Here is a 20,976-nt window from a genome sequence, read left to right on the forward strand (position 1 = left end):
CAATAAAATTAAAATATAAATTTTTTACTATAAATTGTCTATTTCCTTTCTAAATTAATATTGATTTTCAATTTTAAACCTTAAAGCCGCATTTGTCTATTCAATATACAACAAAATAACTTAACCTTACATAGTCGTATGGGTGTATTTATGTATTTTTTTTTACAACAATTTGAATTGGGAGGAAGGGTTCAAACCTTCGATATTTTAGTAAAAAATATATATATTATATTAGTTAAACTATCCATCTAAACATAACTCAACTAAACACTAAATAAAATAAAGCTAGACATGAAATAAAATAAAGGCTAACTACAAGGGTGAAATTGAAAATTTTTAAATTAGCATAATAGGACTAAATTTAAATTAAGATGAAATTAAAGGATGAAATTGATAAAAAAAAAAATTGTAATACATTCATTTTTTTTATAGCAATTATCCACGAATCTTTCCTTGCTGCTTAGAAGAAAGTGATGGGAAACAGTGCCGGCGCCAAAAATGGGGGCTTGCTTTCATTTGAAGGCCCGCAGTACCAACAATGGCTGCAACCGATCGCAGAAGTGATTATCATAATGCAGGCGATTTCCACGCGATCTTCTTCCTTTTATGCAAGGGAATAAGTACTAGGAAAAAATGAAAAAAGGAATCAATGACACTTGATTCGCATAATCTTTTTCGGTCTCCGCTGATTCTGTCCGATCGAACGAGTAATTCTTCCGATCCTCGAAATCAGGAATCGTTTCTGAATACTGAGAGTAAGAGTAATGGAGAATGGATAGATGACCATGGAATCCGCTTCCTATGGAGATTTGAGTATTTGTTTATCAATTACTGAATTTGATTGCAATTGAAAGTTCACTCTGCATCATTTTCTTTGTAGGTTCTCGCGCAATCGTTGCACGTTCGTTGATTAGGTTACTCTGTGACTGAATCCACTTGAAATAAAATTCTTCGTGGTTTGCTTATTGACTCTGAAGTCAACACTGCGCCTTTATTTATTTATTTTATTACTTGTCGCTTCCGAGGCTTTTCTGGCCCTTTATAAATCTACAAGTGTTGGTTGCAATCTGAAACCTAGTTATTTGCTAGCACCATTCGCTTGAAGTTGCAAACTACCTCCATTTTTTTTCTCCTCACAATGGCCCAGCAGAGTTCTGTCCCAACAAGTTCGGATCCTCCTCCATTTGACCCGACTGAACCGTCTACTCCCATTGCTTTCCCAATCAAAACTCTTGAGGATCTTGAGTCAAGGGCTTACTTCAAATCATTTCACTACCCATTTAATAGATCCACGGTTGCTCTTCAACCAGTGCCGTTGCCTGACAGGCGTAGGATGCTTGTGTGCCATGATATGGCTGGTGGATATAAAGACGATAAATGGGTTCAGGGAGGAACTAACCCAGATGCTTATGCAATATGGCATTGGTATTTGATCGATGTTTTTGTGTACTTCTCACATGATTTGGTCACGCTTCCACCTCCATGTTGGACGAATACAGCTCACAGGCACGGTGTCAAGGTACTCAATCAGTTCATCAATTGGGTTTACTGGTTCAAGCTTCTTTGTTTGCTTACTATTATTATTATTTAAAAACTGAATAGTGAAATTAGCCTATCATGGTTTTCTTGATTTTTTATATATTTCCTAAGAAAATTACTTGCATGCATTATCAGTCACATATCAGAATTTTTAAGAACCATCTGTCATATCACTTACGATATGAATCAAAAGAAGAATGAACATATAAAACAGTAATGGAATTTTTAAAGATATTTCCACTGTTTTCATTAATAACGACATGTTAATTAAAATATTACGAATATTGATGTGATTAACAAAATCTATTTTGAATTTAAATGTTTTCCAATTTTTCTAGAAAACCTAACTTGATGCTACCTGTAGTCTTTTGATTCAACTGGGATCAACAAAATAAACTCGTAACATTTGCACGATATATATGCATGCATATATATTTTGAAATTGTAAAATGCGCACGATATATAGTCAGTAATTCATAGTTTTGTATATAGCTAATTTATGAAGGATGGTGTGTTTATAAACAAGGGCTGGTATGATATCATGATAACTAAAGCATGTGCTTTTTCAGTATTTACAAATTAATAGTTGTTTTGAACTATAGGTGCTAGGGACTTTTATTCTGGAAGGAGGGGGAGAGGCTGCTCGTGATACCTTGCTTTCAACAAACGAATCTGCTCAAATGTATGCGGAGCGCTTAACTGAGCTTGCTATTGCATTGGGATTTGATGGATGGCTGGTATTGCTTCTAAAGTTGTTCTACCTGGACTGCATTTACTGTAACTTCATCAAATGTTCCATATGAATCCCATAGTTTATTAGTTGTAAATTCTTCTTTACAACATACTTCTTCAGTTCCTTAAAAAAAGGGGAAATTTCTTTTCTTCTCCATTTCTGATTTTACAAGCTTGTGTATATTCATGAATAATCAAGATTTGAATATTTTATAGTTGTCCATATATGAGATTGGCTACAAGGAAATGCTTGTAATTTAATTATAGTCGTCTTATAGAAACAAAATTTATTATTGCAGATGAACATGGAAATCAGTATGAATTCTCAGCAAATCCCTTATTTGAAAGAATTTGTCAGCCATTTAACTCAGTCTATGCATTCTAAGCTACCGGGGTCTTTAGTTATATGGTAAGTCCTGCGATACGTTACATGCTTAATTATTCACATTTTGAGCTTATAGAATCTATTAACTGCTGACATATGGACAGGTATGACAGTGTAACCGTAGATGGTAAACTTGACTGGCAAGATCAATTGAATGAGAAAAATAAACCTTTCTTTGATATATGCGATGGAATATATGTAAACTATGGTTGGAAAGTAAGAAATAAATTTCTTTCATGAATAATAAGAAATGTTATTTATCATCTCAATTTTATATCCTTTTGGAAAGAGAACGACAGACAAACTTTCATTTGTCATCTTAGGAAGAGACTCCTAAAAATTCTGCTGCTGCTGCTGGAGAGAGAAAGTATGATGTGTACATGGGCATTGATGTTTTCGGGAGAGGTACTTATGGTGGTGGAGAATGGAATGTAAGCTTTCTAACCCTTTGACATGTAGTATTGGCATGTAGTATAGTTAACAAGCTTCATAGTTAGCATAATTTGGGCACTTTCACAGTTGAATATATGATAGGTAAGATCGATTATACGCCCATGTATTCTGTGCCTTTACACAGCTTTTGACCTCTAAGTGCAAAATAATGCTGCGTTCCCAGTTTTGGTATTGTTTTATATTGAGTTCAATTATTATCACAAGCCGAGAGTTGGTGGAATTAATTTTTAAACAAAAAACTGCTTCACATCAGACAAATGTTGCACTGGATGTTCTGAGAAAGGAGGATGTTTCGGCAGCCATATTTGCTCCTGGATGGGTGTACGAGCACAAGCAGGAAACAGATTTTCAGACTGCTCAAAATAAGTAAGTTAATGATATGACATTAATCCTTTTATGGGTTCATGACATACTATTCTACCACAATCCACTTCTTTTTTTTTATTCCTTGAATTAATTGATTACCTGATGAACAACTGCTGAATATCATAAAAGTTTGGGCATACTCAACTCCTATCTGAGGGAAGAATATAGTCCTCGTCCATATTATCCTAGAAAATCTGTTTTGCTGGTTAATTTCATTAAATTTAACTTAATTTTGATATTTAGTCTGCTTTTGATGATTTAATTGATACTCTTAGTCTTGACTCTAGTTTTCTCATCAGTTTTTGGATGCTCCAAATTACTATTATATTCTCGACGAGGTCTTGCTGCCTTACAGTTATTCTGAGTGTAAATTTGCTGATTTTATGATCATGGATGTCTTTTGTATCACGAGCTGTGTGGAGAGTGACCATCGATCATTTCCTAAATGCTTAATGAGGTTCAATCTTGTCTACTTTATAACAGATGGTGGAATCTTGTGAAGAAATCATGGGGAATAGTGCAAAGCTACCCAAAACAACTACCATTCTACTCAAATTTTGATCAGGTTAGAAGTATGCCAGTCTGTGTTCCTTGAACAAGTGCTTGAACGTTCCAAAAGTTTGTAAATTTGTCTAGTATGTAATGCGTGGAAGTGGAATTGCATTGACCTTAAGGTTAAACGTCTTGGTAGTGAGATTAAGTCTATTAATCTGCTTTCATCCTCAAACTTTAATTGAGAGCAACAAATCCTAACGAATAGATTTCAGATTCTTCATGGATAATCTCTCGTATCTCCAACCACCGTTGAAAATATTTTGTTGATATAAAATTTCATATGAGCATTGTTGAAATCCAATAAGTCCATCTACTTTCTATCGAAATTCAAAATGTTATAAATCAGCATAAAATAGTTGAATATATCATCGGTATCTTGTCAAAATGTTATTAATCGGACAGCACAAATGGTCTCGTGCATGAAAATTGGTCTCTTGTTACTCGTTAGATGATAAATATTTTTTGTTCAGTCAAAATTCTCTCTCTTTCCACATTTACAGGGTCATGGTTATCATGTTTCCATAGATGGAGAACAAATATCAGACGCTAAGTGGAACAACCTGTCCAGTCAAGGGTTCCAGGTATATAATCTATCTATTGGATATTGAAATTTTTGCCTTTCTTTAATCCTTTTCTACATGCTTTGAATACTTTTATCTCTCGCTTGTTAGAAGTTTCTGCCACTATTACTAAGCATTAAAGGGGTACCGTTAATTTCCTTACCATTTTGGAGTTCTCCTTTCTCAGCATTTATAACTTCTTGCAGCCTATGCTTGAGGTGACTGATGCTTCAACTTCACATTCTATTCAAGCTTATTTAAAGTAAGTTGCAACTCACATTTATTCTCTTTTCAATGGGATATCTGGTGACATGTACATTTTAGTACTATTGATTTTTATAGTACTAAAATGGTTGGGGCGAGGAAAGGTTCCTTTTTTTAGGGTGAATAGATCTAGTGGAGACGGGGTGGGGCCTGTAGCTTAGAGGATTAGAGCACATGGCTATGAACCATGGTGTCGGGGGTTCGAATCCCTCCTCGTCCACAGTTCATTCATGAACCATAAAAGCTATAATATTAGAGTGCTCTTTGAAGCATTTTCCTTTTCTTTTCACGTCTTTGAGTTCAACATTTTCTTAATCTTTGCTTTATTTATTTAGTTTTAATTTTTGTGTTGCTTACAACTTCATCTTTCTCATATAAATATTTGGTCTCATTGGGACCTAATAACTTGCAAAATATGGAGGGATGGTATATTTATTGGCCCTGAGATCCATTTACTTCAACCCTTCATATTCTATAATTCTTTATTTTGTTTTAACTATAAATTTGAACTCAAAGTTCCCTTTGTTTGAATTCATGGATTTTCTAGTTTTAAGGAAGCCTACAATGGGGGAGGAAGCATTGCATTGGAAGGGAGTCTCGAGCGCAATGGCTACACTGAAATACGACTCTTTCAAGGAGAGCTTGTTTTGGACGAACTTCCTTTAAAATTCATGTATTCTGTAAGTGAACTCTTTCTGCATTGAAGTTCTAGATATAACAGGATTCCTTATACATTTAGTTCAACCTTGGTCCACGACCTAACTTTTGCAGTCAAAAACAAACGGGGATTCTCAACTAGGCCTTTCGTTGGAGTTCCTTTCTAGCACAAATAAGAGAAAGCTACTACTTGCCCCCAGCACTAAAAAGAAATTCTCAAATGATTTTTCTGAAGTTATTGAAACAACTCCACTGGAATTGCCTGGACTTTCTCCTGACTGGTTCGTTCAGGCGGGCAGCATTCAAATGAATGGATACAAACTGACAAATATAAATATTTTATGCTACAGATCAAGCCATGAAAATGATGAACCAAGCCACAAATCTGGACTGGTTGATAAAAATAATGCACCAGATGGCAATTCATCATCTGAATACTTTGCAATGCTTGGTAATATCACTTTACGATCTCATGAGGAACCCGATCTTCCTCCCTATAATTCATGGCTAATTGAAGGTCAATATATTAAATGGACTCCTAGTCCAGAAGGAACAAGGACCCTTGACATCAAGATCGTTTGGAAGTTGAAAGACAGCAGAAGCCATACTGTGTATGAACACTACAATATCTATGTGATAAAAGTAGGTGAAAAAGGCGAAAACCGTCTTGGAGAACTGCATAATGTTGCAGAGTATCTTGGAGTGACTCATGTGGAAGCTTTTTATGTCTCTAACCTTGCAGTTCCTTCCAGCACCTCAGGTCTCAAATTTATGATCCAAGTTTGTGGAGTGGATGGGAGCAGCCAGAGGTTGGAGGACTCCCCATTCCTGTATTTGGATGTGGAAGGTCAGTAAGTTACTAAGTAATAATGCTTATTTACATTGACTTTCTCCATTTTAGGAGAAAGAGAATAATGTATTTCTTTATTACCAAACAATGGCAATGACAATGGCAATAAACCTGGTTATATGTAGAGAAATAAAGGCAGGAACTCTAATAATGATACATCTTGAGCGTTTTTCATCCCTTCTCTCACTTGCAGGTTCACGTGGTCCTCCTTTCTACGCAAATCTTTGGAGATGGTTTGAAAGTGTTCTGAAAACAGTTTTCTGGTTCTTTTTTCTTGGTTAAATTATACAAAATATTCGGGTAGATTTCAATTATGGTAGACTTTGAAAAGTTTTGTTACTACCCTTTAACTTTAAATTTTGTTCTAAGAACATAAGGACGGTTGAAATTAATTTCTTGCGTATCGTTCTCAATCTCACTTCATATTTGTCCTTCTCACTCCCTATTTTTTCCCTCATGTTGTTGATACGTATCAGAAAGGTCTAGAGCTGAGGGAGAAACAAGTTAGGAAAAAGGACCTAAAACATGAGAAAAAATAGCCTACTATAAAAAGGTTATTTGAACAAATAGTTCAAAATTTTTGCGATCTTTAAATATAGGTGTTCTTCCTTTTAGATACATAAATCGACCAACCTAGAATACTCAATTCAAGAAGACTCAATTCTAGGATAAAAAAGAAGCTTATTATATAATCTCTAAATAAAACTCAAACCAAAATAATTTGTTATTTAAAGTGTTGAAGTAAAACTATTCTTTTTTTAAATTTGTCTTTTCTTTCATGAAATTTCTTTATTTCGTAATTTTATTTAATTTGTATTAAAAATAAAATAACAAATGATCATATGCAATTAACTAGGTTTATATTTTACAACTAGATATAAAAAGGTTAGTTGAATTGAACAAATATCTCGATTTATTTTCAATCAAAGAATGAATTGTAGTATTTATTTTATTTTACTTCGTCTATGGTTTGTCAATGTTTTTGCAAGTTTTCTCAATTTGATTTGATTTGGGTTAGTGTGGCGTCAAAGATCCATCGATTTCAGGATAGAATACCAATTGATGACAGTAACAGTCAGTTGGATTTGATCTCAAACCGACGCAGGAAGAAAAGAATCGAAATGAATGGATTTGGAAGGCGAGAGAAGAAAGATGAGAAAGAAAGAAAGAAAAGAAGAACAAAATAATGAAAGGAAAACACAAAGAAAGAAAGAAAGAAGAAGACAAAAAATGAAAGGGGAAAGAAAGAATGGAAAAACAACAAAAACAAAATGCAACAAGGAAGGATATATGTATATATAGATATCAAACCTGAAGTTGCAGAAAGCAGCAGAGGTGTGCGGTGTGGCAACAATGTCGGAGGTTGTTCCATTTGACCCAACGGAGCCGTCTATTCCGATTGCTTACCCTATCAAAACACTCGCGGAGTTGGAGTCGCGGGCCTATTTCAAATCATTTCACTACCCTTTTAATGTATCCACTGTTGCTCTTCCGCCTGCTTCGTTGCCCAACAGGCGCAGGATGCTTGTGTGCCATGATATGGCTGGTGGATATCTAGACGATAAATGGGTTCAGGGAGGAAGTAACCCAGATGCTTATGCAATATGGCATTGGTATTTGATGGACGTTTTTATGTACTTCTCCCATGATTTGGTCACCCTTCCACCTCCTGTTTGGACAAATACTGCTCACAGGCACGGTGTCAAGGTACCTACCTACCTACCTACCTACCTACCTACCTACCCACTCGGTTCATTTAGTGGTTTTACTACGACTTAACATGTTTGATGATATAAAATCAATTTACACTTTTTAAAGCAATTTTCCCCTCTTACATCAATTCTTCTCCTCTCAAATTTTCTATTTATTTATTTTTACAGGTATTGGGACAATGATTAACCATGGATAATTTCGGGGATCAAGTCGAATTTTTCTATTTTTAATAATTTTTTAAAAAAAATATTTTCTCACATAGCTTTTTTAAATGATTAATTTCTATTTTTCGATATATATTCTATTAAAAGATTTAAAACATCATCATCTAAACAAAAATATAATATAATGTTTAATATAATTTTTACAAACTTTACAACAGTCTTACACACTAGATATTTATATATAAAAAAGTGAAGTACGGTGGGATTGGAGGTGGGAACAAATGGGGAGTGTAATCCAAACGGGGAGAAATCTCTCTCAACTCCCTCTTCTATTCTCCGCAGATTAAATGAACATCTCTAATTCATTTTGAATGAATAAAAACATATTCTAGAGTGATTTTGAATATGACAAAAATAATTTTTAACCATTTAAAAATAGCTTCGGCCCTACATATCCTTGAGAAATTTGTATCCCTAAGAATTTTACTAGTAAATCATGCATTATCACTAATGTCAATCAGTCATTTGACATCATATGCATATGAATCAAATAAAGAACAAGCAAATAAACATAGATGAAAATTTGAAAATGATTGAATTAAGACAGATGTGTCCAGTCAGCTACGTATATAGCTATTTGTGAACAAGGGCAAGTTACTAAAGGGGGTTGCTATAGGCATCATGACATACAAATTAATAGTGGTATCAAATCCATAGGTGCTGGGGACTTTCATTGTGGAAGGAGGGGGCAAAGATGTTCGGGATACCTTGCTTGCATCCAAGGATTCTGCTGAAATGTATGCAGGGTGCTTAACTGAGCTTGCTGTTGCATTGGGATTTGATGGATGGCTGGTATTGCTTTGCTTATGGTGTTTTCATCGAATGGTTCATATGAATCCTATAGCTTATTAGGTGTAAATATTTCTTCATTCTCTTCTCCTTTAATGATTTTTCTTAAGTTTTGAGTGTGTTTATGCAGATGAATATGGAAATCTCTATGAACTCTCAGCAAGTTCTTCATTTGAAAGAATTTGTGAGTTATTTAACCCAGTCTATGCATTCTAAGCTACCTGGGTCCTTAGTTATATGGTCAGTCCTGAGCTATGTTACAGGCTTGGTTATTCGTATTTTGAGCTTATGGACTCTATTAACTGCTGCTTACTTGTGGACAGGTATGACAGTGTAACTGTGGATGGTAGGCTTCGTTGGCAAAATGAATTGAATGAGAAAAACAAGCCTTTCTTTGATATCTCCGATGGAATATTTGTAAACTATGGTTGGAAAGTAAGAAAGAAACAAATTTCCTTTCATTACTAATAAGAACTTGTTGAAAATTTTTATTTGTGATCTTAGGAGGATACTCCTAAAAGTTCTGCTGCTGCTGCTGGGGAGAGACAGCATGATGTGTACATGGGCATTGATGTTTTTGGGAGGGGTACCTTTGGCGGTGGAGGATGGGATGTAAGCCTACAAAATAGTGTTGTGTTACTTGTTTTTGTTTTATATTGAGTTCAATGACTATCCCAAGCCAAGAGTTGGTAGAATTAATTTTTCAATAAAAATTTTTCTTAAACACCAGACGAACGTTGCACTGGATGTTCTGAGAAAGGACGATGTGTCGGTTGCTATATTTGCTCCTGGATGGGTGTATGAGCACCCCCAGGAAACAGATTTTCAGATTGCTCAAAATAAGTAAGTACATTAATTGATTTTCTCATGATTTTTAAGAACTAACTTCAGAATATCATAGCCAACTTCGGGATATACCATCAGATGTTTGAATCCTCCCACCCCGCACATTGCTACTTTGCAATGATATGATCATGAATGTCTTTTGTATCTTGAGCTGTTAGGAGAGTCAGCATTTATCATCTTCCTAAATGTTCAATGGGGTTCGATCTTGTCTACTATGAACTTTAACAGATGGTGGAATCTTGTGAAGAAATCATGGGAAATAGTGCGAAGTTACCCAAAACTACTACCATTCTACTCAAATTTTGATCAGGTTAGAACTCTGCCAAGCATCCGTTCCTTGAACAGGTGCTTGAGCACTCCAAAAGTTTGTCTACTCAATATTATTGTTCAGTCAAAGTCTGTCTCTTTCCACGTTTCCAGGGTCATGGTTATCAAGTTTCTATCAATGGAGTAAAAATATCAGATGCTTCATGGAACAATCTGTCCAGTCAAAGCTTCCAAGTAAACAATATATCTCTAGGATTCACTAAATAGTTTTATTGCTGGCTTGTATCGAAGTTTCTGCCCCTTAAGCCATTAGAGGATGCCTGTTTGTTACTGTTTTAGAATTCTCCTTCCTCAGCATTTGCAACTTCTTGCAGCCCATACTTGAGGTAACTGAGCCTTCAACTTCACATCCTGTGAAAGCTTATTCAGAGTAAGTAGAAGTACTTGTATCTATTTTCTTTGAATTAAACATTTTCTCAACCATTGCTTTCTTCAAACCTTTCATTTGTTTGTTTGAATTTGTACTTAAAAGTTTCCTTCGTTTGAATTCATGGATTTGCTAGTTTTGAGGAAGTCTTCAATGGAGGAGGAAGCATTGCATTCAAAGGGACTCTCGAGCCAAATTGCCACACTAAAATAAAACTCTTTCAAGGAGAGGTTGTTTTGGGGGAAGATCCTTTAGTAGTCATGTATTCTGTAAGTGAACTCTTTTTGCGTTGAAGGGGTCTATAAATAACAAGATTCTTATTACATTTAGTTCAACCTTTGTCCATGACTTAATTTTTGCAGTCGAAGTCAAGTGGGGATTCTCAACTAGGCCTTTCGTTGGAGTTCTTATCTAGCACAAATAAGAGAGAGTTATTACTTGTCTCCAGCATTGAAAAGAAATTCTCGAATGATTTCTCTGAAGTGATTGAGACAACTCCACTTGAAGTGCTTGGACTTTCCCCTGATTGGTTAGTTCAAATGGGCAGAATTCAAATGGATGGATACAAACTAACAAATATAAATACTGTCTGCTACAGATCAAGCCCTGAAACTGGAATGGTTGGGGGAAATAGTGCACTAGTTTCTGATTCATCGTCTAATTATTTCGCTGTGCTCGGTAATATCATTATACGATCTGTTGAGAATCCTGTTTTTCCTCCCTATAGTTCATGGCTAGTTAAAAGTGAGTATATTAAATGGACTTCAAGTCCAGAGGGAAAAAAGACCCTTGATATTAAGATCATTTGGGAGTTGAAAGATAGCAGTAGTGACATGGTTTTTGAACGCTACAATGTTTATGTCATGCAAGTAGTCAAGAAAGGCGATAATCGCCTCAAGTTACAAAATGTCCCGGAATATCTTGGGGTGGCACATGTAGAAGCATTTTATGTTTCTAGCCTTGCAGTTCCTTCCAGCATCTCAGGTTTCAAATTTATAATCCAAGTTTGTGGAGTGGATGGGAGTATCCAGAAATTGGAGGACTCACCATTTCTCTATGTGGATGCTGAAGGTCATTAAGTTCCGAATTCTCCTTATTTAATATGTAACCTTGTGGTCTTGGTAGCTGAAGGTCGTTTCTGGAGGTTTTTGGCGTTGCTGGTTGGCTTTGGTGATTTGCTTCTCTTTGGCTGGCTTGGTGCTTGGCTTGTGGTTTTTCCTTTCTTTCTTGGGTCTTTGTTTGTTCGGTCCATTTTGTTCATGGAGAGATTGTTTTTCTCCTTTTTGGTTTTCTTGGTTTTGTGTTTGGCTGTGTTCTGTTCTTAATGGAGTTTGTATCTATGAACCTTTATTTCGTTGTTTGTTAGTTCAAAAATTTATAATCTAGCTATGCTCTCTACTATTCTTAATCATCGTTTTAAAACGCACACATTTGAGATGCAACCTCCTAACTGTTCCAACTTTGGATGTATACGAACCCTGTCATCTAGTTCCTACTAAAGATTAGTTGATGACTCTATAGCAGTCCTCACACAATCGTAATCGTGAAGGAGCGACCCTTGTGCATGCCAACTACAGACCCCTGTCAATCGAGACATGTTCATTGTAGATGATAGTTGGAGACCCTCCTAACAGTTCCCACATAATAACCTGATGGCATTACATATCATATGCATCCAAGGCACGACCCTATATCATCCAACTCAACTAATACAAATGCAAACATTGGCTGTTCAGATGGTTCACTATTCAAGATTAACTACAAAGACATGCGTTCAATCACTTAACACACTCTAATAAGCCAAAATCAGCCATCTTAATCATATTTCAAAGACATGCGTTCAATCACTTAACACGCTCTAATAAGCCAAAATCAATCATCTCAATCATATTTCATCCGCAACCATCGTTAACAAGTCATATTCGAGTCAATACAATGCAAAACTTAGATAAATGTTCCAATTAACTACTATTTACCTCAATTAAAGCTTGGTTCTTGCGAAATTAATGTTTTTCCTTCCTTCAAATTTCTCAAAATCTACTAATTAGGTCCTAAAATCATAATAAATATTAGTGCGGTTGGAATCACCTCGAAAATTTTGAGAAGAAGGGATACTCCATCAGTTACTCAGACGAACTGATTCTCCAACCTCCAGATGCGTGGAATTTCATTTGATTTCAGAGCTTCCATTTATGTGTTTTCTCTTTGACGATCCTTTTCTGGCAGCGTAACGATCGATTTCTCCCAATAACTTTTAGGAAATTCAATCACTATTAACCATGAAGGAAATTTGAGGTTCAAAAGCTCGTCAATCGGTCGAAAACTGAGAAATATAGAAAACAATTCTAAAATTTACCCGATTTTCCAGCGAACTCCACAGCGATCAACGATGATTCTCCTCCCAAATTAATTCCATGAACCGAATGTTAGCTGTCTCTGAGTGAAAGCCCTAATTCAATTGAACCAAACTTCCTTTAAACACTTGTGAATTGATGAATCGAATATCTCCGTCACGACGATTTTTCTGCAGCTTAAATCACATCCAACACTGATACTCTCCCAAATCCTCGCCATCGATCGTTTAAGCAATGCAGAATCCCATCATTTCTCCCAAAGCCACAAAACCATGACCAAACACGGTGGTTCGTGATTTCATCTTCCTTCGCTGCCTATCAACAATTTCGGCGCGCTTTTCTGATTTTCTATTTCCCATCGTCCATTTATTTAAGTTTGATGGAAAGTAGACGACTTAAATTGGTTAATTAATATTTATTTTGATTAATTAATTAAATGTTTATTTAAACTTTTTAATTACTGATAATGATGAATGCCTTTATAATTTACATATATAGGTATGAACCCTAATTCTTTTTTTTTTTTTTTTTTTTAGCATACAAAAAAGATAACCAAAAATAATTAAAGAGGAACGGAATCATTAAAAAAATGCAATACTTTTACAAAAATTTGTTGGAAAAAAAATTATTTTTAATTTTCCAAAATTTTCTGTCTCCAAATCTAATTAGAAATGATCTGTAAAACCTAGCCAATTTAAGGAAAAAAAAAAACAACTAAAAACAGAGAGAGAAGCCCACTTGTTCTTAAAATCACAAACGAAAAAAAAAATATCAGAGAGAACCCACTACGATTTGTGCTCAGAGAATCCCTTCGCTCTTCTTCAGTCCCCTCTGTCGCCGTCGCTAATCGAAAACCCTTTAAGAAGCTTCTCCGGCGCCGTCGCTCAGTTTTCTCAATATTACCAATCTCGTCTACGCTTCCGCGGTAAGTAGCTCAAGCTTCTTAAGCGTTATGACTTTTCCTTTTGAAACGATTTGATTGATTCCGTCTTCGTTACCATATTCATGTGAAGTGTATCTCCATTTCTATTGTTATAGAAAGGAAATAGCCGATCATTTGTTGTTTACAAGCGGAGTTGTTCTTGCGGGCTTGCTAAATGGCTACTGCCGGGGAGATTACTGCGGCCGAGTTCCTCCATGTATGTTTTGTTTTCTTTGATTGTTGTTTTGGCTTTCTGAGGAATTTCATAATGGAATTTTGAGAAGTTAATTTTGGTTTTCGGATGGTAAATAATGGTTGTTTGTCTCATATTCACTTTGCTTATGAATACCTCTCCGCTTTTGACAGGGTGGGCGTAGGCAGAATTTGTTTCTGCCAAGCTATTCTCACTGTAAACGCCGTGGGTTGTGGGGGATGCTGAATAGTTCAGCTGTGGGATCAGTTAACTCAAGCAGAAGATATGTTTCTTTGAGATGTCGTGCATCGAGCAAAGCCAGAGCTGTGGATTGTAAGGTCGTGGCAAGCCGAGTAGATGGGGCGTCAAGCTTGGTTGAGAAGCCCACTGCTGAGGTTATTCATTTCTTCCGGGATCCTTTGATTCAGGAAAGTGCCACTTCTGAGCTTCTCAAGTCCGTCCAAGCAAAGATTTCGAATCAGATTGTTGGTTTGGAAACTGAGCAGTGTTTCAACATTGGGATTCAATCTGAGATTTCAAATGAAAAGGTGTCTGTGCTTAGATGGCTTCTTCAGGAAACGTATGAGCCTGACAATTTGGGAACTGAGAGCTTTCTTGAGAAGAAGCAGCGGCAAGGACTAGATTCTGTTATAATTGAGGTTGGACCCCGTTTGTCCTTCACCACGGCCTGGTCCTCTAATGCCGTGTCTATCTGCCAAGCATGTGGATTAACAGAGGTGACACGTATGGAACGATCCAGGAGGTATTTGTTGTATAGTAAAGGTGCATTAGAAGAAAATCAAATTAATGAGTTTTCTGCAATGGTTCATGATCGGATGACTGAATGTGTTTATGTTCAGAGGCTTAAATCATTTGAGACTAGTGTGATACCTGAAGAGTTTCGCTTTGTGCCTGTTATAGAGCAAGGTCGGAAGGCACTGGAGGAGATTAATCAGGAGATGGGATTAGCATTTGATGAACAAGATCTTCAATACTACACCAAACTTTTCAGCGAGGAAATAAAGCGAAATCCGACAACCGTGGAGTTATTTGATATTGCTCAATCCAACAGTGAGCACAGCAGACATTGGTTTTTTACTGGAAAGCTTGTAATAGATGGAAAGCCCATGAGCCGAACGCTTATGCAGATTGTGAAGAGCACCTTGAAGGCAAATCCTAACAATTCTGTGATTGGATTTAAGGATAATTCCAGTGCAATTCGGGGATTCTTGGCTAATCAGTTGCGACCTGTTCATCCTGGTTCAACGAGCCCTTTAGAAGAAAGTAGCCGTGATCTTGATATTTTATTTACAGCCGAGACCCATAATTTTCCGTGCGCAGTGGCTCCCTATCCTGGTGCAGAAACTGGTGTAGGAGGTCGAATAAGGGATACTCATGCGACTGGGAAGGGTTCTTTTGTTGTGGCATCTACAGCTGGTTATTGTGTAGGAAATCTCAATATGGAGGGGTCTTTTGCTCCATGGGAAGATTCATCTTTTGCCTACCCACCAAACTTGGCTTCGCCTTTGAAGATCTTGATTGATGCAAGTAATGGTGCATCTGACTACGGCAATAAATTTGGGGAGCCACTGATTCAAGGATATACTAGAACATTTGGAATGAGACTGCCAAGTGGCGAAAGACGAGAGTGGTTGAAGCCAATTATGTTTAGTGGAGCAATTGGGCAAATTGATCATATTCACATCACAAAGGAAGAGCCTGATATTGGAATGTTGGTTGTGAAAATTGGAGGCCCTGCTTATCGCATTGGTATGGGAGGTGGGGCTGCATCAAGCATGGTTAGTGGTCAGAATGATGCAGAACTTGATTTTAATGCTGTGCAGCGTGGAGACGCTGAGATGGCACAAAAACTTTATCGTGTTGTTCGTGCTTGTGTTGAAATGGGGGAAAATAACCCAATTATTAGTATTCATGATCAAGGAGCTGGTGGGAATTGTAATGTTGTGAAGGAAATTATATATCCGAAAGGAGCTGAAATTGATATTCGGGCAATTGTTGTGGGTGACCATACAATGTCTGTGTTGGAGATTTGGGGTGCAGAATACCAAGAACAAGATGCTATTTTAGTTAAGCCTGAATGTCGGACCTTGTTACAGTCAATTTGTGACAGAGAGAGGTTATCAATGGCTGTAATTGGCGTAATAAGTGGTCATGGTCGTTGTGTTTTAGTTGATAGTATTGCCACCCAAAAATGCACTTCAAAGGGACTTCCCCCGCCTCCTCCTGCCGTAGATCTTGAGCTTGAGAAAGTTCTTGGAGACATGCCTCAGAAAACCTTTGAATTCCAGCGCGTTGTTCATGCTTTGGAGCCACTTGATATTGCTCCTGGAGTGACAGTGTCAGATTCTCTTAAGAGAGTGTTGAGGCTTCCATCAGTATGTTCAAAACGATTCTTGACTACAAAAGTAGATAGATGTGTAACAGGTCTTGTGGCTCAGCAACAAACTGTAGGTCCATTGCAGATTACTCTTGCAGATGTTGCAGTTATTGCACAAACTTATTCGGGCTTGACTGGAGGTGCATGTGCAATAGGGGAACAACCGATAAAAGGCCTACTCGATCCCAAAGCAATGGCTAGGTTGGCAGTTGGAGAAGCACTCACTAATCTTGTTTGGGCTAAAGTTTCTTGTCTTTCTGATGTTAAAGCGAGTGGAAATTGGATGTATGCTGCCAAGCTTGACGGGGAAGGGGCAGCTATGTATGATGCAGCTGTGGCTCTTTCGGAGGCTATGATCGAACTTGGCATAGCTATTGATGGAGGTAAAGATAGTCTGTCAATGGCAGCTCAAGCTGGTGGAGAGGTCGTTAAGGCTCCTGGAAATCTTGTAATTAGTGCTTATGTTACTTGTCCTGATATAACAAAAACGGTTACTCCTGATTTAAAATTAGGGGATAATGGCGTTCTTCTTCACATTGATTTGGGAAAGGGAGAGCGACGATTAGGTGGATCAGCTCTTGCTCAGGCTTTTGACCAAATTGGAGATGTTTGTCCCGATCTCGATGATGTTCCTTACTTCAAAAGAGTTTTTGAGAGCATTCAAGACCTCCTTACTAAAGAGTTGATCTCTGCTGGTCATGATATCAGTGATGGTGGCTTGCTGGTTTCTGCCTTGGAGATGGCATTTGCTGGAAATTGTGGCATCAGCTTGGACTTGGCATCACGTGGGAAGAGTTTGCTCCAAACGCTCTATTCTGAAGAGCTAGGACTTGTACTTGAGGTAAGCAGGAAGAATTTGGATGGCGTAATGGCCGAGTTAACTACTGCAGGCATTACTGCTGATATCATTGGACAAGTAACTGTTACTCCGACCGTTGAAGTCAAGGTCGATGGTATGTGTCATTTGAATGAGGAAACTTCGGTACTTAGAGATATATGGGAAGAAACTAGTTTTGAGCTGGAAAAATTGCAAAGATTGGCATCTTGTGTAGAATCAGAAAAGGAGGGATTGAAAGCTAGGCGTGAACCTTTGTGGGAATTGTCTTTTGTTCCTTCCTCTACAGATGAGAAGTTTTTGTCTTCAACTCGTAAACCCAAGATAGCGGTAATTCGGGAGGAAGGTAGCAATGGAGACCGGGAAATGTCTGCTGCATTTTACGCAGCTGGTTTTGAACCGTGGGACGTGACAATGTCCGATCTCTTGAATGGAAAAATCACTTTACAGCAGTTCCGTGGAATAGTTTTTGTTGGAGGTTTTAGTTATGCAGATGTGCTCGACTCTGCAAAAGGTTGGTCTGCTTCAATCCGATTCAACCAGCCCTTACTGAATCAATTTCAAGAGTTCTATAAACGACCCGATACTTTCAGCCTTGGAGTTTGCAATGGGTGTCAGCTCATGGCTCTTTTAGGGTGGGTACCAGGCCCTCAAGTCGGTGGTGTACATGGTGTCGGTGGGGATCCATCACAACCAAGGTTCATCCATAATCAATCAGGACGCTTTGAGTGTCGTTTCACAAGTGTGACCATAAAGGATTCACCTGCTATAATGTTTAAGGGAATGGAAGGCAGCACTTTGGGTGTGTGGTCTGCCCATGGTGAGGGGCGAGCATACTTCCCAGACGATGGCGTTCTGGACCGTCTTCTCCACTCAGACTTGGCTCCATTAAGATACTGTGATGATGATGGGAAGCCAACGGAAGTTTACCCTTTCAATCTAAATGGATCTCCTCTGGGAGTTGCAGCAATTTGTTCTCCAGACGGTAGGCACCTTGCTATGATGCCTCACCCAGAACGTTGCTTCTTGATGTGGCAGTTCCCTTGGTATCCCAAGCAGTGGAATGTGAGCAAAGAAGGTCCTAGCCCATGGTTGCGGATGTTTCAAAATGCTCGAGAGTGGTGCTCTGAAGAGGCTTAATCTATTAAGTGTCACATTTTACTGTGCTGGACAATAAATTTTGGGACTTCTGGAGTTCCCTGTCTACCAATAATTTTTGGATGATTGGCATTTGCATACCATTAATGGACAATTTTGTGATCCATATACCAAAGATCTTACTGATTGCTCTTCAGCATAGCATATCTATCAAATGCTATAAAAGATCAACAATAATGCACACTAGGATAATTTGTTCTTGTTCAAGCTGTTCTTCCTTTTTCATTTTGTTCTTCAACTAATTTTCTTTATTGTGTTTCAGGTTTGCTGGCTGCCACCTTCTTGATATCTGGATTTATATTGCTTTTAGCTTTTAAATTTGAAGAATGTGCAGGTGAAATTCTTCAAACGTGATGGATAGATGGGTCTCTTTGGCTATCAGCCTATTGAAACTGGCGTGGTGAGGGTTAGGTGTCCTTGATTGATGCTTACTAGTGGAATAAGAGCCCACATTGTCAAGATCTAAATGTTCCCTCCAATGGCTCTGTTAAACTGTTTGAACTCACTCTTGACGTCTTTGGGATGTGTGGTCACTGAGTTCTTAGTTGATGACTCGATCATGTGTAGCTTCACGAAATTGAAGGTGTTGAGGAAGATGAATGACGGTGATTGACTGGATATGATGGGTAGGATGCTCACTCTCTAGTTGCTGAGCTCCATGATCGGATTACTGGTTAGGTTTTGAGCTTGAACGTACTAGTTTTGTTATCTTTAAAAGTTTATGTGAGATCTCATATCAATTGTTGACGAAACATTCTTTATAAGGGTGTGGAAACCTCTCCCTACTAATGCGTTTTAAAAAACTTGATGAAAAGCTTAAAAAGGACAATATCTGCTAGCAGAAGGTAAAGCCCATTGTCCTCTTTGGACTTTTCCTTCTAGGCCTCTCCTCAAGGTTTTTAAAACGAGTATGCTAGAAGAGAAGTTTTCACACCCTTGTAAAGAATGTTTCGTTCTCTCTCACTACTGATGTGATCTCATAATCTCTCTCTTAATTAAAGTCTTTGAGATGCTCGAGTGGGTGAGTAGGAGATTAATGAACTTTATATATAGATATCCATTTAATCGGCAGGAATTAACTCCAAAAAGGGCAGAAAAACTCCATTTAAACAAGAGCGAGAAATTTCTCCTCTTGTTGAGGATTATATTCTTCATTCTTACCCAGCCCCACCTCAAATAAAATCTATGACTAATCCAGCTCTTGGGGTTAAAATCAAATAGGTTGGGAAGTTTAGTATTTATGAATTTATTATAAGGATCTTCATATTCAACTCATATAAAATTATAATATATAGTTTAGGGTGAAATTATCACATAAAGGCACTTTAAGGAAATGATTCTAAATTCGATATAATATGCTTTGGAACTATTTGACCACTTCTTTCAACCACTCCACTATCATAAGTCAAGTGAAGCATATATTTGATTATATTATGTATATATTTTGTTAAAACTATATAATATATTATTTACGTTTGAAATTAAAAAAAGAAAAAATACATTGGATATTGGACATCCATGAACTTTTTAGTTGGAACTCTCCCTTGTTGACATTTGGTATTATTATTTTAATATTTTTTTAGTGTTTCAAAATATAATTTTTTTTTCTTTTTAATTATAATATCTTCAAATTTAATTTTTTTAGTAAGTTTTTTTTTTTGTTTAATTCAATAGACACATTTTAATCCCTAATTAACCAAATTAAAAAAAAATGAAAAGCAATTTTTTTTTAATGACTTAAATTTTAAAACATTTGTAAAAATAAATAATAAAACAAAAAACAAAAAAAATTCATCTAGTTTTTAGTTTTCAAAAATTACATTTTTTATTTCAATTCTTAATTTCTCTTTCACTCCAAAAATGTCAAACCCATTTTAGGTACTGAAAATTTGTGATGTTTGTCAACTATTTGACATTCATTAAATTAAGGAAAAAAATCAACCATTTATTATTATTATTATTTATGGTGTCTTATCAACTATAAGTAGCTACCAAGTATTTACCCTTTTTTTTAGTCGTTTATATTTTAAGTTAGTGTCTAATATATTAAACGAACGTTTAATTTTGTGGCTAACAAGTCTTCATCATATATTTAATCATTTTTTAAATTCACGAACGCATTTTTTATGTCTTATAAAATCCCTAAACCTTTTAATCTTATACATGATTAAACAGGTAATTTTTAATATTATTTTAAAAGATGAGTAAAAGAAAATGGAGAATTAATAATAAATAAGATTCTAAAACAAAGGATTTGAAGGGTTTTGGAGATATTATATGTATTCTCGAGCCCTCAAAAGCGACAACAGAGAAGCTTCCCACTCTCTCTTTATTTTCTCTTACCCACTTCATCAATTTCTATGATATAACTAAATTTTTTAATTGAAAGATTTTAATTTTAATTTTATATTTGGTCAGTATAATGTTTGGTTTCCACACTCTTATAAGAAATATTTCGTTCTTTTTTTTTACCGACGTGAGATCTCACA

General features: G+C 36.6%; 3 protein-coding genes, 1 long non-coding RNA gene and 1 other non-coding gene across 6 annotated transcripts; 4 read left to right on the forward strand and 1 right to left on the reverse strand.

The window, feature by feature from the left end:
- The first annotated feature begins 450 nt into the window (after positions 1-450).
- LOC111458519 (cytosolic endo-beta-N-acetylglucosaminidase 1-like) lies at positions 451-6,811 on the forward strand. The gene is made up of 13 exons (XM_023101257.1): positions 451-755; positions 881-1,519; positions 2,142-2,276; positions 2,571-2,680; positions 2,761-2,872; positions 2,980-3,087; positions 3,363-3,475; positions 3,959-4,040; positions 4,531-4,611; positions 4,797-4,852; positions 5,402-5,534; positions 5,626-6,358; positions 6,555-6,811. The coding sequence occupies exons 2-13, from the start codon at positions 1,139-1,141 to the stop codon at positions 6,641-6,643; spliced, it is 2,133 nt and encodes a 710-aa protein (XP_022957025.1). The 5' UTR covers positions 451-755; positions 881-1,138; the 3' UTR covers positions 6,644-6,811.
- On the forward strand, positions 5,001-5,074 carry TRNAH-AUG. Its single transcript has one exon. It is a non-coding gene; the product is annotated as a tRNA-His (tRNA).
- Positions 6,812-7,596: 785 nt separating the features above from the next.
- LOC111458520 (cytosolic endo-beta-N-acetylglucosaminidase 1-like) lies at positions 7,597-12,035 on the forward strand. Its single transcript, XM_023101258.1, has 11 exons — positions 7,597-8,068; positions 8,956-9,090; positions 9,218-9,327; positions 9,411-9,522; positions 9,592-9,699; positions 9,818-9,930; positions 10,162-10,243; positions 10,354-10,434; positions 10,575-10,630; positions 10,764-10,896; positions 10,990-12,035. Exons 1-11 carry the CDS (start codon positions 7,715-7,717, stop codon positions 11,704-11,706), a joined length of 2,001 nt encoding a protein of 666 aa, XP_022957026.1. The 5' UTR covers positions 7,597-7,714; the 3' UTR covers positions 11,707-12,035.
- A 454-nt stretch (positions 12,036-12,489) lies between these two features.
- LOC111458523 lies at positions 12,490-13,370 on the reverse strand. Its single transcript, XR_002713136.1, has 2 exons — positions 12,984-13,370; positions 12,490-12,897 (listed from the first exon to the last, which is right to left on the reverse strand). It is a non-coding gene; the product is annotated as an uncharacterized LOC111458523 (long non-coding RNA).
- Positions 13,371-13,617: 247 nt separating this feature from the next.
- LOC111458518 (probable phosphoribosylformylglycinamidine synthase, chloroplastic/mitochondrial) lies at positions 13,618-18,655 on the forward strand. 2 transcript variants are annotated; one of them, XM_023101255.1, is made up of 4 exons: positions 13,618-13,862; positions 13,901-13,906; positions 14,018-14,120; positions 14,270-18,655. In XM_023101255.1, the coding sequence occupies exons 3-4, from the start codon at positions 14,079-14,081 to the stop codon at positions 18,467-18,469; spliced, it is 4,242 nt and encodes a 1,413-aa protein (XP_022957023.1). In that variant the 5' UTR covers positions 13,618-13,862; positions 13,901-13,906; positions 14,018-14,078; the 3' UTR covers positions 18,470-18,655. The 2 variants fall into 2 exon arrangements, with proteins under 2 accessions (XP_022957023.1, XP_022957024.1); XM_023101256.1 differs by having other exon boundaries at positions 13,618-13,906; positions 14,020-14,120.
- Positions 18,656-20,976: the final 2,321 nt, after the last annotated feature.

Source organism: Cucurbita moschata, unplaced genomic scaffold, assembly GCF_002738365.1.
Source record: "Cucurbita moschata cultivar Rifu unplaced genomic scaffold, Cmos_1.0 Cmo_Scf00021, whole genome shotgun sequence".
Classification (NCBI taxonomy): Eukaryota; Viridiplantae; Streptophyta; class Magnoliopsida; order Cucurbitales; family Cucurbitaceae; genus Cucurbita; species Cucurbita moschata.

Coding starts and splice junctions, on each gene's coding strand:
- LOC111458518 (XM_023101256.1), top strand. CDS start 14,079: ATGGCTACTGCCGGGGAGATTACTGCGGCCGAGTTCCTCCAT. Junction 14,121..14,269: donor CTGCGGCCGAGTTCCTCCAT/GTATGTTTTGTT, acceptor CGCTTTTGACAG/GGTGGGCGTAGGCAGAATTT.
- LOC111458519 (XM_023101257.1), top strand. CDS start 1,139: ATGGCCCAGCAGAGTTCTGTCCCAACAAGTTCGGATCCTCCTCCATTT. Junction 4,041..4,530: donor TCTACTCAAATTTTGATCAG/GTTAGAAGTATG, acceptor CCACATTTACAG/GGTCATGGTTATCATGTTTC. Junction 6,359..6,554: donor CCTGTATTTGGATGTGGAAG/GTCAGTAAGTTA, acceptor TCTCACTTGCAG/GTTCACGTGGTCCTCCTTTC.
- LOC111458520 (XM_023101258.1), top strand. CDS start 7,715: ATGTCGGAGGTTGTTCCATTTGACCCAACGGAGCCGTCTATTCCGATT. Junction 8,069..8,955: donor CTCACAGGCACGGTGTCAAG/GTACCTACCTAC, acceptor TCAAATCCATAG/GTGCTGGGGACTTTCATTGT. Junction 9,328..9,410: donor CCTGGGTCCTTAGTTATATG/GTCAGTCCTGAG, acceptor ACTTGTGGACAG/GTATGACAGTGTAACTGTGG.